A 17,874-nucleotide genomic window follows, 5' to 3' on the forward strand; every position below is an offset into this window, starting at 1 on the left:
GAGCCTGGCTCTTTTGGAGGGAGTATACACTCAACTTTAGGCCAAGTGTCAGTTGCCATTTATCGTAACATTTCAACTCCACTTGCCTTGGAAGTATCTGAATTTCTGAACTTTGCTTTAGCATATACAAACAGGAGGACTTGGTAGTTGGTTGGCTGATGGAAAGTGAAGCTAAGGAAGGACACGGGTGCAGTGCGATGGTTCTCTTCCCTGAGACAGGAGCTCCAAATTTGCAGAGAAGATGATGTGTTTGTTTCTGGACACTTCGAGTGTGAGATGCCTATAGGGCAAGCAGGGCCGTGGTATCTAGTAGACAGTAGGATATACAGTGTCAGCCATATAGATTTTGGAGTCGTCAGCTTGCAGAAGGCAGCTGAAGCCACAGGAGTGGGCGGGATTGGCCAGGGAGAACGTGTTGGATGTGAAGAACCTCGAGGAGCCCCATTTAAGGGAGCTGCAGAGGAAGCAGACGCTTTGCTGTGTCTCCAGTGTTTGCCTGAATGGTATTTCCAAGGGAGAGAGAAGGAAACTGCCACTGAAGGGAGGAGCAGAGAAGAGGAGAATCATCCAGAAGCCAGGGAAAAGAGTGTGTTTGAAGAAAGTGGGGAGTAGTCCCCCACGATGTGGAAACCTACAGATCAAGGAGGATAAGGCCCGGGAGCATCCTCCGTGAGGGTGATGAGAGCAGTTTTAGAGGAGATGGTGGAGTCAGGGATCAGCAGGTGGGGAGTGGCCGGGAAGAAAGGAGGTGAAGGGAATCGGGGAGGACAATCCTGTACAGCAGGCAGGCTGTGGCGGGCAGGAGTGTGGTGCCTCAAGAGGGATAGGAGTTGAGGAATAGTTGGGTTTTTTTTATTTTTTAAGATCGTAGAAACTTGGCCGTATTTAAAGGTGGAAGGTACAGGAGAACCAGGAGACGGCATCTGAAAGGAGGAGGAACCCGCATCAGAAAATGGAGCTTAGGAAGACAGCTTAGCTTTGGGGAGGAGGAAAGACTCTCCTGTCATCGACGGGAAAAAGTGCAAGCAAGAGTGGACACAGGTGCATTTGTAAGTTTCATGGCAGGAAGTGGATGGAGTTCTTACCTGATGGCTTTTTTATTTCTGGTGTAAGAGAGGCTTTCTGCTGAGCAGGGGAAGGGAGACCAGGTTTGAAAAGTTTAGAAAGAGTTTGCAGGTAGTCACTGATGAGAGCAGGAGAGAGAGCAGGTCAGGGAAACAGGGAGACCGTGAATGTGCAGGGTGCTAACACCCGTGGTCGAGGGATTTGCTCTAGTGTTGCTCACGTGGGCTCAGCGTAGAGTATGTGTTGGGGGGACAGTTGGATTTAGCCAGCCCTGGGGTTTTGCTAAGGAATGAGATAAAAGAGTGAGGACTGGCAGGAGAGTGGTTAAAATACAGGACAGCAGGGTCTGTGGTGAAGGGGGTGAAGTTAGGAGGGGACTTGTAGTCAGGAAGAAAGTCCAAGGTCGGTGGCCTGAAGGTCCCAGTGAGGACAGGTAGGTTGGGAGAACTTGAGGACCAGTGCTGGAATGGTGGGAGGAAGCCAGTTCTGGGAACGGGAGGTCGGAGGGGGTTGTTTGAGATGTGGGGCAGTCATGAGCAGTCCAGGATGTGGCGTGGGAGTGGCAGCTGGAAGGAACTGGAGAAGAAGGAAGGAGGAGAAGGAGGAAGGAGGAGAAGGTCATTGGAGGTGAAGTGGCAACGGATACTTAAGGCGAAGGCTGCACGTGGAATTTAAAACTTGCTTTCTCATTTAGTATCTATTTGGTATCTCATTTAATAAAGGAAAAAGGCTGGGCATGGTGGCTCACACCTGTAATCCTAGCACTCTGGGAGGCCGAGGCGGGAGGATCATTTAAGCTCAGGAGTAAGAGACCAGACTGAGCAAGAGTGAGACCCCATCTCTACTAAAAATTAGAAAGAAATTAGCTGGACAACTAAAAAATATATATATATAAATTAGCCAGGCATGGTGGCAGATACCTGTAGTCTCAGCTACTCAGGAGGATGAGGCAATAGGATCGCTTGAGCCCAGGGGTTCGAGGTTGCTGTGAGCTAGGCTGACACCACGGCACTCTAGCCTGGGTGACAGAGTGAGACTCTGTCTCAAAAATAAATAAATAAATAAATAAAGGAAAAAGAAACAAGTGAAATTAATTTTAATATTTGACTCAACATTCCCAAAATATCATTCCAACATGGAATAAATATAAAAATTATTAATGGGGCATTTTCTATTTTTTTCATGCAAAGTCTTCTCTGCCTTTCATCTCTTTTTCTCTACCTTCAGAGAGATTTCTGTCAGCATCATCTTATGTCTTTCTTTTGCTTCTTAAATTTTTCTATAATTTCTAACTTCCAAGAGCTCTTTTTTATTTTTTAAAATTTAAAAAACTTTATATATTCATTTATTTTTTGGAGACAGTAGTGTCATCATACCTCACAGCAACCTCCAACTCCTGGGCTCAAACGATCCTCTTACCTCACCCTCTGGTGTAGCTGGGACTACAGGAGTGTGCCACCATGCCTGGCTAATTTTTCTAATTTTAGTAGTGATGGGGTTGCTGAGGCTGGTCTTGAACTCCTGGCCTCAAGTGATCCTCCTGCCTCAGCCTCCCAGAGTGCTCAAATTATAGGTGTGATTCACTGCGCCCAGCTGCAAGAGCTCTTTTAGCCTTCCTTTATATAGCATCTTCTTTTATGGATGCTCTGTTGTTTCTCTTACTTTTCTGAGGATGTTAGTGATAGTTTTGTTTGTTTTCCCTTTCTGGGATGATCAGTTCTCTTGTTCCCTTCCAGTTGTTTTTTCTGTTTGTTTGTTTTGGCTTCCACCTTTCGGGCCTGGAAAGGTAGAGACTAACGTGTTGTGGTCCTTGGTGTCTGTCTGTATTTAAGGAAGGGAACTGGAAAGCCAATGGAAGCTCTGGTGAGCGGGTAGGTGGGGCTTGTGACTTGTGAACTTTGGGCGGGCTGATTCTGAGGGACAGCCGAGGTCATCATCCTTAGGACTTTTCTCCTTAGGCTGCTCAGAGGCCACAGAAAAGAATCTTTCAAACTTCATCCTGGGGGCGTGTAGGTACTGCTGCTAGAATGTGGCTTTCTGGGTGGGAGAGAAGGCTGGGGGCATTAACAGTTAGTACTTATGTGGTCACTTAATACCCCCACCATCGGTACATATTCTCTCCTTCAACTGGGCCTGGGGTCCCCAGTGCAAAGACCCCCTGTCTCTGTACTGCCTTCCCCAGACAGTAAGTCTTCAGTGTTTTGCTGGGGTGAGAGAAGGGCGCTTAACTATGCAGAGTAGGGCAGAGCTACTTCTCAAACTTTCCATGCCTGCTCCTCCCTTCCAGGGGCACTTGTAGCCATCAGCGCCTGGGCCTCTGGGGAGCCGGCAGCATACACTGGGTGGCTTCTCAGCTGTTCCCACTTGCCAGCTTAGGGTCCATGTTCTGTTCCTTCTCCAGCTGCTTTTCAACTTCTCCCAATTTTTTGCTGTTGTCTCCCCATACTTGTGGGCTTCTGCCTTAAACACACAGAAAACCCTTTTCCTGCTGTCTTAATGGCCTGGGGAGTGAACAAAAGTAACTGTGTCCAGTGGCTTTCTTTACCTGGAAGGTCTACTTCTGTTGTCCCTAAATATCTTCATGCTTCCCAGCCCTGCGCCCCTGCAGCGGTCCCCTCACTGCTCTGCTTTTCTTTCCCTCAAAGGTCCCTTCTGGTTCTCTTTGTGGAGATTGACTACTGGGAGCGGCTGCTATTTGAGACGCCCCACTACGTGGTCAACGTGGCCGAACGAGCCGAGGACCTGCGCATTCTTCGTGAGAACCTGCTGCTCGTTGCTCGGGACTACAATAGGTAGAGGGCTCCAGCCCCCACCGCATCCCTTCTGGATGCTGCTTTATTTTTCCTCTTTGTGTTATTTGTCCCATGATGTTGTCTGTTTCCTACAGGTTTTGTTCTTTTCGTTTTGTCCAGCTCCAAAAAAATGGCCTCCCACATGCTCTCTTATGGCCCTGTGATTATTCCTGTCCTTTGTCTTCCAGCTGTAGGGTAGAGAGCAACAGCTAGCAGGTCCCCTCGCACCCCACAGGGCACTGGCCAGATATATTGTAGGTCTGGATCACTTCTCTAGGAATGGAACTGGGCGGTGTTAGGATTCTGGGCACAGGACAGCGTCAGGTTCAGTGACCCAAGGCCGGGCGGCCCACTACCCACCTCCCACCACTCAGTCTCTGAACTCCCTTGGTATTCATCTCCGGAGAGAGGCTTTGCTCTGGATTGGGTACTGTCTTAGGGTGTTTGGGCTGCTATAACAAAATACCAAAAGACTGGGAAGCTTATAAACAACAGAAATTTATTTCTCACAGTTCTGGGCGCTCACAGATCTCTTACAGATCTGGGAGTCCAAGAACAGGGCGCTGGCAGATTCAGTGTCTGTGAGGGCCCAGTTCCTGGTTTATAAATGGCCATCTTCTTATTGCGTCCTCACATGGTAGAAGGAGACAAGGGAGCTTTCTCAGGCCTCTTTTGTCAGGGCACTGGTCTCATTCGTGAGGGCTCCACCCTTATCACCTAATCACCTTCCAAAGGCCCCACCTCCTAACACTATCGCCTTGGAAGTGAGGATTCAACATATGAATTTTTTGGAGGGGACACAAATATTCAGACTGGAGTAGATAACTTTCTCAGTCTGGTTGAAGTCCAAGGGGGTGTAGTCTTGTTTGAATATCTAGAATAGTGTCCAATGTGGTAGCCTCTAGCTGCATGTGGCTATTTCCAGTTAATTAAAATAAAAAATTCAGTTACTCATTGATACAGGCTACATTTCAAATGCTCCATAGCCACATGGGACTAGTGGGTACCATATTGGACAGCACAAATTGTAGAATATTTCCATCATCCCAAAACATTTTTATGGAAAGCACTAGTCTACAATCTAGACTAGTGGTCTAGAAACTTTCAGATTTCACTACCAAATTTCCTGGTATGGAAGAGGGATCTTCAGAGCTCCCCCCCACCCCACCCCCCAGCTACCAGTCCTCTCTTATACACAGGATTATCGCCATGCTGTCCCCAGATGAGCAGGCTCTGTTCAAAGAGCGTATCCGATTCCTGGATAAGAAGATCCACCCTGGACTCAAGAAACTGCACTGGGCCTTGAAAGGGGCCAGTGCCTTCTTCATCACAGAGTGCCGTATACATGCCAGCAAGGTAGGCCATGGCCATAAGACCCTAAAGGTCTGCCAGGCTGATGGAAAGGCTGGCACTTGGGTGGTTAGTACCTGAGTCTCGGGTAGTGGTAGAGAGACCTGGGAGTAGTGTCAAAGAAATTAAGTATGCTTGGGGAAGGGCTTTTTTTGTGTCAGCAACTGTAGCTGGAGGACAGGTTGGGAGGTAGAATTAGGTCCAGAGGGTCTCTTCCCAAGCTGAAACTTCTGTGGGTGGGTCTGGCTCTAGGTGCAGACAATCGTGAATGAGTTCAAGGCATCCACTCTGACCATTGGCTGGCGAGCCCAAGAAATGTCAGAGATGCTGCTGGTACGCATTAGTGGCAAGCGTGTGTACAGGGACCTGGAGTTTGAGGAGGACCAAAGAGAGCATCGGGCAGCTGTACAGCAGAAACTGATGAGCCTGCACGAGGATGTGGTCACCATCCTGACCAACTCCTACGAAGTCTTCAAGAATGATGGTCCTGAGGTAGGGGTCCTGAGGCCAGGGCTTTGTGATTGGGAAAAACCACTGTCTCCCAGTCCCATCAGACCATTCTTTTACCCCCCCCCCCACATTTCCCCTTTTTCACCAGCCTGTGCTTCTCAAATATCCTGCTCTGGTCTTGCATTCAGCCAGCCTGCAGTCTTTCAAGCCACTTCTTTCAGGATTCAATGTCCTGCCTTTCCATCTAACCAGCTTGTTCCCCTCCCTGCTGGCTGGACCTGCCCTGTCTTCCCTGAGGGGTCTCTTTCTCCCCGTTTTTCCCACCAGATTCAGCAGCAGTGGATGCTGTACATGTTTCGGCTGGACCACATGATGGAGGATGCCCTGCGCCTGAACGTGAAGTGGTCGCTGCTGGAACTGTTCAAAGCTATTAATGGGGATGGAAAGACCACGCCAAACCCACTCTTCCGAATCCTTGTCATTTTGCAGAATGATGTGCAGGGAGGTGTGGCACAGGTGGGGACCACTTTGCTCCCAACATCCCCAAACTATCACACTTTATTTGTCAGTTTCCCTCAATTCCTACACTTGGTCCTTGGCCTTGACCTTACCAGTCCTAAGGCTTCTCTCCCCATCTCCACTGGGTTCTCCACAGGTGGAGTTCTCACCTACTCTGCAGACTTTGGCAGGTGTGGTCAATGACATTGGCAGCCACCTCTTTTCCACCATCTCTGTCTTCCGCCATCTCCCTGAAATTCTCAGCAAGCGCAGGATACATCGTGAACCCATCTATATGATGGTTGGTGAGTAGGTGAAGGGGAGGGCGCAGGGCGTGGGAAGAGCAGAGGCTGAGGAATGGGTAGAGCGAGGAGAGACCAGGGCTGTTTCCAGACATGCTGGGCCAGTGGAAAACCCAGGAAAAGGCCAGATTGGGGAAGGGAACAGGGGGAGGGATGGAGGTTGGGATTAAGGGACTGATGCGCAAGGAATTTGGGATTTGGGGTGGGAGATGAGGAAAGATAAATTTGGGACTGGGGCTGACTACAAGAGGCCCAGATACCAACAGGTGAGACATTTAATCCTATGGAAGAGTTATACTTGTACTTCCTGCCTCCTCCTCTACTTTCTTTCTTCTTCTTTTTTTTTTTTTGAGACAGAGTCTCGCTTTGTTGCCCAGGCTAGAGTGAGTACTGTGGCATCAGCCTAGCTCACAGCAACCTCAAACTCCTGGGCTCAAGCAATTCTTCTGCCTCAGCCTCCCGAGCAGCTGGGACTACAGGCATGCGCCACCATGCCTGGCTAGTTTTTTCTATATGTATTAGTTGGCCAATTAATTTCTTTTTCTTTTTTTTATTTCGTCATATTATGGGGGTACAGATTTTAAGGTTTCAATAAATGCCCATTTCCCCCACTCCCCCCAAAAGTCTGAGTCTCCATCATGACCATCCCCCAGATGGTGCACATCTCACTCATTATGTATGTATATACCCGCCCCCCTCCCCCCTCCCACCTGCCCAATACCCTATTACTGTAGTACCTATGTGTCCACTTAGGTGGTACTCAGTTAATACCAGTTTGCTGGAGAATATATCTGGTGCTTGTTTTTCCATTCTTGGGATACTTCACTTAGTAATATGGGTTCCAGCTCTAACCAGGAAAATATAAGATGTGCTATATCACCATTGTTTCTTAGAGCTCAATAGTACTCCATGGTATACATATACCACATTTTATTAATCCATTCTTGGATTGATGGGCACTTGGGCTGTTTCCACAGCCTTGCAATTATGAATTGTGCTGCTATAAACATTCGAGTGCAGGTGTCTTTTTTGTAGAGTGTCATTGGATCATTTGGGTAGATGCCCAGCAATGGGATTGCTGGATCAAATGGTAGATTCACTTGCATCGCTTTAAGGTATCTCCATATTGCTTTCCACAGAGGTTGAACTAGTTTGCAGTCCCACCAGCAGTGTAGGAGTGTTCCTCTCTCTCCGCAACCATGCCAGCATTTATTGTTTGGAGATTTTTTGATAAAGGCCATTCTCACTGAGGTTAAGTGATATCTCATTGTGGTTTTGATTTGCATTTCCCTGATGATTAGGGATGTTGAGCATTTTTTCATATGTTTGTTGGCCATTCTTCTGCCTTCTTTAGAAAAGTTTCTGTTCAAGTCCTTTGCCCACTTTTTAATGGGGTTATTTGATTTTTTTCTTCCTGATTTTCGTGAGTTCTAAGTGTATTCTAGTTATCAGTCCCTTATCAGATGCATAGGATGCAAAAATTTTCTCCCATTTTGTAGGTTGTCTGTTTACTTTCATGACTATTTCTTTGGCTATGCAGAAGCTTTGTAGTTTGATCATGTCCCATTTATTTATTTTTGTTGCTGCTGTGATTGCCTTTGGGGACTTCTTCATAAACTTTTTGCCCAGGCCGATGTCTAGGAGAGTGTTTCCAACTTTTTCCTCTAGAGTTCTAATAGTTTCATACCTTAGGTTTAAGTCTGTTATCCAGCGTGAGTTGGTTTTTGTGAGAGGTGAAAGGTGTGGGTCCTGTTTTAGCCTTCTGCAGGTGGCTATCCAGTTTTCCCAGCACCATTTATTGAAAAGGGATTCTTTTCCCCAGCGTATGTTTTTGTCTGCTTTGTCAAAGATTAGATGGCTATATGAGGATGGTTTTATATCAGGATTCTCACATCTGTTCCACTGGTCAATATTCCTATTTTTGTGCCAATACCATATTGATTTAATTACTACAGCTTTGTAGTATAGTTTGATATCTGGCATATTAATGCCTCCCATTTTGTTTTTGTTGCCTAGAATTGCTCTTGATATTCGGGGTCTTCTTTGGTTCCATATGAAGCGTAAAATTATTTTTTCTATATCTGTGAAGTATGCTGATGGGATTTTAATAGGTATTGCATTGAATCTGTAGATCAGTTTGGGTAGTATAGACATTTTGGTGATATCGAGTCTGCCGATCCACGAGCATGGTATGGATTTCCATCTGTTTACATCCTCTGCTATTTCCTTCCTCAGTGTTTCATAGTTCTCCCTGAATTTCTTTCTATTTATAGTAGAGACAGGGTCTCGCTCTTGCTCAGGCTGGTTTCAAACTCCTGTCCTTGAGCAATCCTCCTGCCTCGGCCTCCCAGAGTGCTAGGATTACAGGCGTGAGCTACCGCGCCTGGCCCTCCTCCTCTACTTTCGAATGCTCCTATCTGAGCCGTGTTTCTTTGGGGAGCTGGTGTTGGAGTGGGAGGTCTGTGATCAGGTGTCAGGCTGGAGCTTGGGTTGGGGTGGAAGCACTGAGAAGAGTTTTTTTGGGGTCCCTTTGAAGAGCGAGATGAGGACATCAAGAAGATCCAGACGCAGATCAGCAGCGGAATGACCAACAATGCGAGCCTGCTGCAGAACTACCTCAAGACCTGGGACATGTACCGGGAAATCTGGGAGATCAACAAGGACTCTTTCATTCGTCGCTACCAGCGCCTCAATCCCCCTGTCTCTTCCTTTGATGCTGACATCGCCCGGTGAGTGCTGAAGGTGTGCGTGGAAGTCTGTGCGCAGGAAGTACGGAATAGGAGGAGGAGGTCTGGGCCTAGACACGCGGGAAGGCAGGTGGGGGCGAGGGACGTGCAGAAAATGTGTGTCCCCAACTACAGGACAAGGGCACTGTATCTTTGCTTCTCAAGGGGTAGAGCTCAGGGAAGAGCTGGACAAGATTTCAGGGGAAAATCAGGTATTTAGGAAGTATAGCAGGGTCCAGGTGGGGAAGGAGCAAGGCGAGGGATCTGAAAAATGAGGGAAGTGAGCATCTTCCTTCTAATAAGGCAGATTGGAGGTAGATGGAAGAAGATTCTTAAATTCTGATCTTAATTCCCATCTTTTCATGGTCCTTTGGTCATTCATTTATTCATTCCACAAACACTATTGTCCTATGGACCATGAGGAATTAAATAAAAGAGAAAAGAACAAGTTCTTTCCTCCTGAGGGCTATAGTGTAGTAGGGAAGATAAAAGTATCTCTGAGAGAGTGGTGGCTGCGGTGTCTTGAGAATTCTTGGCATCCCAGCTCTACTGCCTACTGGCTGTGCAGCCCTGGGCAGGTTTCCTATACTCTCTGGGCCTCGGTTTCCCATGAGACAGATATCATACTGCCTGCCTTGAAACATTGTGAAGTTATTCATATTATTAAGTACAGGTGAAAGCACTTTGTAAACTCTAAAGTACCGTACGAATGCACTCATTGTTACTACACAAGCTTTAACGTGCGAAGTGCGATGATTAGAGTGTACAAGGTGACAGGGTGGTTCAGTGGAAGGAGAGAATTTCTAGCCAAGGACTTTAGGAGAGGCTTCATGGAGAATGGGACTTCAGGCCTGGACTTCAGGATGGACTGAAATGGGGAATACCTGGGAGTAGAAGAACACTCTAGAACTGCTGTCCAGGTCTGGATAGAAGCAGATGAGACCTTGAGTTGGTGTCAGGGCAGGGGGCATATCTGCAAAGAGAACAATATCCTAGCAGGGATTTGGGGCCCTCACAGCTACACGGAGGTGGCAAATAACGTGCAGAAGGAGGAGACCGTCCTCAACATCCAGTTTGTGATGCTGGACTGTTCGCACCTCAAGTTCTCGCTGGTGCAGCACTGCAACGAGTGGCAGAACAAGTTCACGACTCTGCTCAGGGAGATGGCGGCGGGGCGTCTCCTGGAGCTGCACAACTACCTGAAGGAGAACGGGGAGAAGTACGGGCCGGGCCGCAGGAGGGTGGGGCGGGGGCAGGCCCTGTCCCTTCTGCTTAGCGGCGTGCCCTCTGCCCGCCTTCAGAATCAGCCGCCCTCCCCAGACGCTGGAGGAGCTGGGGGTCAGTATGCAGCTGATGGACACCCTGCAGCATGACTTGCTCAACCTGGAGAGCCAGATCCCTCCCATACACGAGCAATTCGCCATTCTCGAAAAGTACGAAGTGCTGGTGGACGACAGTGTGAGTTCCTGCAGTGTCTAAGCCACCCGAGTTGGGTCCATACCAGCGGCGGATGGTGGGGGCCCTGTGCCGTCGGCAGGGCAGGCAGAGAAGGGAGCGGGGAGAAGACTGAAGATTCAAAAGTGTCTGGAGCCCAGGCTGGCTCGAACGATAACTGTGGTTATTGGGTTTCTCCTTGATTTCTCTGGGCCTCATCACACTTGTGAAACTAGAGCACGGACTCTGGTCTGGAGATAGAAAAGAGTCCTTAAAAGCCCCGGTGAGAGGACAGACCTCCTGCTCATGGGCCATCCCCTCTCTTCGACGTCCCCAGGTGCTGGAGATGCTGGAAAATCTTGATGGCGAGTGGGTCATCTTCCAGCAAACTCTGCTGGACAGCGAACAGATGCTGAAGAAACACAAGGAGAAATTCAAGACAGGCCTTATTCACTCAGCCGATGATTTCAAGAAGAAAGCTCATACTCTTCTAGAAGATTTTGAATCGAAAGGTACTCCTTTCTCCACCTCTCTTGCTTCTTCAGCCTTTGTTTTGAGCCCCAGTCCTCCGAGCCTAGGTCCTGGGCACGGTGAGAACAAGGCAGGGCAGAGCCTCGGCCCCAGGGCCCTGTCAGGAGTGAAGAGGATGAGCGCAGATGGTGGCACTGGTTTGAGGCGGGAGACAGTGGCCCAGCTCACAGCATTTCTGGGGTTTTTATACCGACTTCCTGTATTCCATCTGTTCCTGATTCTCCAGCCACATTTAGGAGTTTCATTCTTTCAATGCGTCCCCTCTCACCCTCCTTCCCTTCCGTCCTCACGTGAGGAGAGAAGTGAGCTTTTCCCTCAAAGAGGTAGGAGAGCCATGACCGTGCTGTCAAATGAACATGGACGAATAGGAAGCTGAGCTCCATCCTGAACCCCCCACAGGCCCCTTCACCAGCACCGTGGGCTACATGTCCGCCCTGGATCAGATCGCACAGGTGCGGGCCATGCTGATGGCCATGCGGGAAGAGGAAAACAGTCTCCGCTCCAACCTGGGCATCTTCAAGATCGAGCAGCCGGCCTCCAAGGACCTTCAGAACCTGGAGAAGGTGACGTGTGAGCTAGGCCCCTGTGGTAACCGGGGGTAAGGGACAGGGACAGGGGGATAGGTCCTCAGGGCCAGGAAAAGCAGCTGGGACCAGGAAGATGAGCTCATGAGGAGCTTTTTCTTTTCTCAACTGAGGTAAAATTCAGATAACAAAATCAACCATTTTAAAGTGAATAGTTCAGTAGCATTTAGTACATTCGCAATGTTGCACAACCATCACTTTTTATCTAGTTCCAAACCTTTTTTTTTTTTTTTTGAGACAGAGTCTCACTCTGTTGCCCAGGCTGGAGTGCTGTGGTATTAGCCTAGCTTACAGCAACCTCAAACTCCTGGGCTCAAGCAATCCTTCTGCCTCAGCCTCCCGAGTAGCTAGGACTACAGGCATGTGCCACCATGCCTGGCTAATTTTTTCTATATATATTTTTAGTTGGTCAATTAATTTCTTTCTAATTTTAGTAGAGATGGGGTCTTGCTCTTGCTCAGGCTGGTTTTGAACTCCTGACTTTGAGCAATTCGCCCACCTTGGCCTCCCAGAGTGCTAGGATTACAGGCGTGAGCCACTGCACCCGGTCCCAAAGCATTTTTATTATTCCCAAAGAGAAACTCTGCACCCATTAGCAGGTAGTCACTCCCTGTCCCCTCTCCCCCAGCCCCCAACAGTTACTAATCTGTCTTCCATGTATGTGGATTTGCCTAGTCCAGACATTTCGTGCAAATGGAAGCATCAATGCGAAGCCTTTTTACTCTGACTTCTTTCACTTGGCATGGTGTCTTCATGGTTCATCCATGTTATAGCATGTGTCGGTGCTTCATTCATTTTATGGGTGAATAATATTCCATTGTGTGAATTTACTGCATTTTGCTTATCCTTTCACCAGGTGATGGACATGGGGTTATTCTCACCTTTTAGCTCTACGGAGTAGTGCTGCTGTGAAGAACAAGCATGTACTTGTTTCCAGTTCTTGCGGGTGTAAACCCAGGGGAGGAACTGCTGGGTTATGTTTAACTTTTTGAGGAGCTGCCAAGCTATTTTCCATAGCAGCTGCACCATTTTATGTTCCCCCTAGCAGTGTACGAGGATTCCCATTAATCCACATGATTGCCAATCATTATTTACCTTTTTTTTTTTTTTTTGGTTGTAGCTGTCCTAGTGGGTGTGAAGTGGTATCTCAATGAGGCTTTGATTTGCATTTCCCTAAGGATGCATGATGCTGAGGATCTTGTCATGTGCTTGTTACTTGAGGAGCTCTTATGGCAAGACAGTGGAGAAAAGGACGGGAGCTGAGGAGGCAGCTCCGTTATCTGGAGGGAAAAGCTCCTCAGACTGAGAGACGCTAAGGACCTGAGTGTCTGTCAGGGAGGAGGAGGGCAGGGGCCACTTCACGTCACACATCCTTCTGCTCTCGGCTGTGTAGGAGCTCGATGCGCTCCAGCAAGTCTGGGAGATCACGCGGGACTGGGAGGAGAACTGGAACCAGTGGAAGACGGGCCGGTTCCTGACCCTGCAGACGGAGGCCATGGAGACCATGGCCCACGGGCTGTTTCGTCGCCTCACAAAACTAGCCAAAGAGTATAAGGTGTGTGGAGGACGGAGGGGGGCAGAGGATAAGCCCACTGAGGAAGGGGGGCCGTCCGGGGAAGGTCGTCGGGTCTTCTGATGTCCCCCACTTTTGTTCAGGACCGGAACTGGGACATTATTGAAACCACTCGCTCAAAAATAGAGCAGTTCAAGAGGACCATGCCTCTCATCTCAGACCTGCGAAACCCTGCCCTTCGAGACAGGTGGGGCAGCTTGTCCATTCTGGGGGTGACCACTCTGCCCCCCTGGTTCTTTCCTTTTTCCCCTCCACAGTGTTCATAGCCCTCCTTGCCCCTCTTCCACATGCGTGTGTCTTTTTAAAAATTTATTTGTAATTAACAAATGAAAATTGTATGTACTCATGGTGTACACGTGATGTTTTGAAGTATATATCCATTATAGAAGTATATATCCATTATAGATTCATTGAGCTAATTAACGTATACATTACCTCACATACTTTTTTTTTTTTTTTTTGAGACAGAGTCTCGCTTTGTTGCCCAGGCTAGAGTGAGTGCCGTGGCGTCAGCCTAGCTCACAGCAACCTCAAACTACTGGGCTCAAGGGATCCTCCTGCCTCAGCCTCCCAAGTAGCTGGGACTACAGGCATGTGCCACCATGCCCGGCTAATTTTTTGTATATATTAGTTGGCCAATTAATTTCTTTCTATTTATAGTAGAGACGGGGTCTCGCTCTTGCTCAGGCTGGTTTCGAACTCCTGACCTCGAGCAATCCGCCCGCCTCGGCCTCCCAGAGAGCTAGGATTACAGGCGTGAGCCACCGCGCCCGGCCCACATACTTATTTTTTTGTAATGAAAACACTTAAATCTATTCTCTTAGTGATTTTCAAGTATACGATTATATTAACCATAGTCACCACGTTGTACATGGTCTCTTGAATGTATTCTTCCTGTCTAACTGAAATTTTGTTTCCTTTGACCAACATCTCACCAACCCCTAACCCCAGACCCTGGTAACCTCCACTGTACTCTCTGTTTCTGTGAGTTTGCCTTTTTTAGATTCCACATGTGAGATTATGTGGTATTTGTCTTTCTATGCCTGGCTTATTTCACTAAGCATGATGTCCTCCAGGCTCATCTATGTTGTTCCAAATGACAGGAATTCTTTATTTTTAAAAGGCCAAATAGGCCAGGTGCGGTGGCTAACGCCTGTAATCCTAGCACTCTGGGAGGCCGAGGTGGGCGGATTGCTCGAGGTCAGGAGTTCGAAACCAGCCTGAGCAAGAGCGAGACCCCGTCTCCACTATAAATAGAAATCAATTGGCCAACTAATATATATAGAAAAAATTAGCCGGGCATGATGGCGCATGCCTGTAGTCCCAGCTACTCGGGAAGCTGAGGCAGCAGGATTGCTTGAGCCCAGGAGTTTGAGGTTGCTGTGAGCTAGGCTGACGCCACGGCACTCACTCTAGCCTGGGCAACAAAGCAAAACTCTGTCTCAAAAAAAAAAAAAAAAAAAAAAAAAAAAGGCCAAATAGTATTCTATTGTATACGTATATCATATTTTCTTAATTCATTCATTGGTTGGTGGACACTCGGGTTGATTCCGTATCTCAGCTATTGTGAATAGTGTTCGATGAACATGGGGTGCAGACATCAAGCCTGCCACTGTCCTTTGCTTCTTTTTTTCTTTTTCCCAATTTGCATTTCTCGTTCATAACATAAATTACTAACAAAGTCCTGGCATAGGAATCAAAAATTAAACAAACTCTAAGAATTTAAAACCATGAAACAAGCTAAATCACACACAGTTCTTGATTAAGAGATGAATACTGTAATATAAACCAAATAATAAAGTAAGCGAGTGCTCAATTATCACATTGCCTACTTTAGGAAAGAGACATTAAGCATTCATGTTATAAATTCATTTACAAACATATCTAATATGCTGTATGAGTTCAAGAGTTTGAGCCACTTTTTAGAGATTGCACCTCCTAAAATGTCTTTGTATTTGTTAAATGGATGAACTAAAACATCTTATTTCTTAAGCAGTTGGTTTCTTACTATAAAGAAAGGTGAAGCAAATCCAGATCCAAACTGCAAAACCATCATAACTAGTAACTGCCACTTGTTTTCCACTGAAAAGGTCAAATTCTTCCTGCCCCCCACCCCCCCAGTGGCTCCTACAGACCGCAGAGGTTGTGAACCTGTGGTTGCCTGTTCCAGCACGGCACTGTTGGAAGCTCTTCGAAAGGTGCAGAGACCCAAGGTGGAGGACATGGCAGCACCACACCAAGTCCTCCTCCTTTCCTGTCTTCGACTTCTTGCACTGTCCTGGGTTATCCAGCCTTGCTGACTCCTTGTTCTCTGCCCCCTTCCCCGGGCCCTCCCTCTGTCTTGGAGGGAGTTGTCTATGGTGGCCAAGCCTTATGTCTGCTGTCATAAAAAAAGGTTTTATTTTGATGTAGCCAAAAGTATAACTTTCTTCTTTTATGGTTTTTACTTTTGTGCCTTGTTTAAGAAGACCTTCCCTATCCCAAAATTACAAATACCTTCTCTCCATTCTTTCTTTCCTCTAAAACTTCACATTTTTCAAGTTTAACTCTTTTCGTGCATCTGGAATTTGTTATATGATAGAGGAGACATTTCAAGCCATTGGGGATAGAGTAAACTTTCTATAAATGGTGTTTTAATCATTATCTATCCATTTGGGAGAAAATAATCTCACTTCTTTCACATTGCCTTCAGTGTAATGTTTTTGGCAATGCCCAAACTGTTAAGAGTTATGTGGTTAAGTATAACCTGAATACTTTATTTAAGTTATTTAACCTCTCTATGCCTCAGTTTATTCATCCATAAATGGAATAATAATGATTTCTAATTTATGGAGTAGCCGTGAGAGTTACATGAGATGTTTCATGTAAAACAATTACTCAGAACAGATCTATAGGAAACCCGCAATAATTTGTTGTGTGTTTTGTGTGTATACCTGCCTTAACTTCCTCTCCAGAAAATATCAGCCTGGAGGGTATTACCTCAATCTTTGTGTTCCCCATGGTGCCTAAGATTGCATCTTAGAGCCTGCTTAGTAAAATGTGTTGAATCATGAATTAGATACACCGAACCACAACATCCCAATGGGAGAAAGCATGGGGAGTGATGCTAACACTCCTGTCCTAACACTTCCTGTCCCTGACTGCAGGCACTGGGACCAGGTCAGGGATGAGATCCAACGGGAGTTCGATCAGGAATCTGAAAGCTTCACCTTGGAGCAGATTGTGGAGCTTGGGATGGATCAGCATGTGGAGAAAATTGGCGAGATCTCTGCTTCAGCCACCAAAGAGCTGGCTATAGAAGTGGTAGGACACAGTTCAGTTTGCCCCATCCTCCCCAACTTCCTAAGCCTTCTGGAGAACAGGCTTTCACCTGTTCATCATCTGATGGCACTTCTGAGCTCCTGTTCTCCTTAGGGACTAGATACCTGATTGCTTTGTCCCTCAATTTCTCCCCACAGGCTTTACAAAACATTGCGAAGACCTGGGAGGTGACTCAGCTCGATATAGTACCCTACAAGGATAAGGGCCATCACCGGCTCAGGTAGAGAGGGACCTGGAGCTCTTGGAGAGAGGAGGGCTGTGTGACCTGGGTTGGCAGGGGGTAAGATTTGGCAGATGGGGATGAACTGTGATGTTGACCCTTGTGTCCCAGAGGTACAGAAGAAGTATTCCAGGCACTAGAAGATAACCAGGTAGCTCTGTCTACCATGAAGGCATCTCGTTTTGTCAAGGCCTTTGAGAAGGATGTGGACCACTGGGAGCGCTGCCTCTCCCTCATTTTGGAGGTCATTGAGATGGTGCTCACAGTGCAGCGTCAGTGGATGTATCTCGAGGTCAGGATTCAGTGCCTAGATATTCGCCCTATTATCAACCTCATTTTCCCACCTTTAAAGTCGCTTTCCTCTAAGACCCAGCCGTCTTATCACCTTTCACCTTAGATTTCCTTCTTGACAAGCCTTTGTTCTTCCTCCCAGATTTTCATTCCATTTTTCTTCTTAGATCCAGGTACCTGATCTCCCAATGCCAACTTTCCTTGTAGAACTTGGGCTTCTTGCCCTTTGGCTTCTAATGCTCTGTACCTTCTTTCTACTCAACTGTCATCCCCTGTCTGGAAGCAGGGAGCAGAGGGTGGAGAGGGTGTGGCAAACAGTCTCTCACCCGGATTCTCGGCCCCTCAGAATATCTTCCTAGGAGAAGACATCCGCAAGCAGCTGCCCAATGAATCAGCCTTATTTGACCAGGTCAACGGCAACTGGAAGTCCATCATGGATCGGATGAGCAAGAACAACAACGCCCTCCAGAGCACCCACCACCCAGGTCAGTGCTCTGTGACCTCCTGTCCTGACACAGCCTCGATGGGCACTACTCTATGTGAAATCACGGCCGCGTGCTTCATTTATGGAAACACTGATGTCCCAGGCCGTTGTCACACTTCCCATCTCCATCACCTCTTCTGAGCATTAAATAATAATTCAGTGAATTAAATTCAACAAATATTCGAGTGAAGCGTAACAGTAGTTAGGAGCATGGGCTATGGAATCAGGCAGGCTTGAGTTTAAAATCCAGCTC

General features: G+C 47.4%; 1 protein-coding gene across 1 annotated transcript in view; it reads left to right on the forward strand.

Annotated features, from left to right (window-relative positions):
- DNAH2 (dynein axonemal heavy chain 2) overlaps positions 1-17,874 on the forward strand; it is a 106,656-nt gene that overhangs the window by 33,480 nt on the left and 55,302 nt on the right. Inside the window, exons 15-30 of the mRNA XM_012775826.3 lie at positions 3,711-3,857; positions 5,057-5,213; positions 5,460-5,699; positions 5,985-6,173; positions 6,313-6,460; positions 8,994-9,186; positions 10,202-10,402; positions 10,485-10,641; positions 10,955-11,129; positions 11,548-11,711; positions 13,126-13,287; positions 13,389-13,492; positions 16,452-16,608; positions 16,764-16,846; positions 16,958-17,138; positions 17,484-17,622. Of these exons, the coding sequence (XP_012631280.1) occupies positions 3,711-3,857; positions 5,057-5,213; positions 5,460-5,699; positions 5,985-6,173; positions 6,313-6,460; positions 8,994-9,186; positions 10,202-10,402; positions 10,485-10,641; positions 10,955-11,129; positions 11,548-11,711; positions 13,126-13,287; positions 13,389-13,492; positions 16,452-16,608; positions 16,764-16,846; positions 16,958-17,138; positions 17,484-17,622 (2,597 nt within the window). The remainder of the gene's footprint in view (positions 1-3,710; positions 3,858-5,056; positions 5,214-5,459; positions 5,700-5,984; positions 6,174-6,312; positions 6,461-8,993; positions 9,187-10,201; positions 10,403-10,484; positions 10,642-10,954; positions 11,130-11,547; positions 11,712-13,125; positions 13,288-13,388; positions 13,493-16,451; positions 16,609-16,763; positions 16,847-16,957; positions 17,139-17,483; positions 17,623-17,874) is intronic.

This window comes from Microcebus murinus, chromosome 18, assembly GCF_040939455.1.
Source record: "Microcebus murinus isolate Inina chromosome 18, M.murinus_Inina_mat1.0, whole genome shotgun sequence".
NCBI classification, from domain to species: domain Eukaryota; kingdom Metazoa; phylum Chordata; class Mammalia; order Primates; family Cheirogaleidae; genus Microcebus; species Microcebus murinus.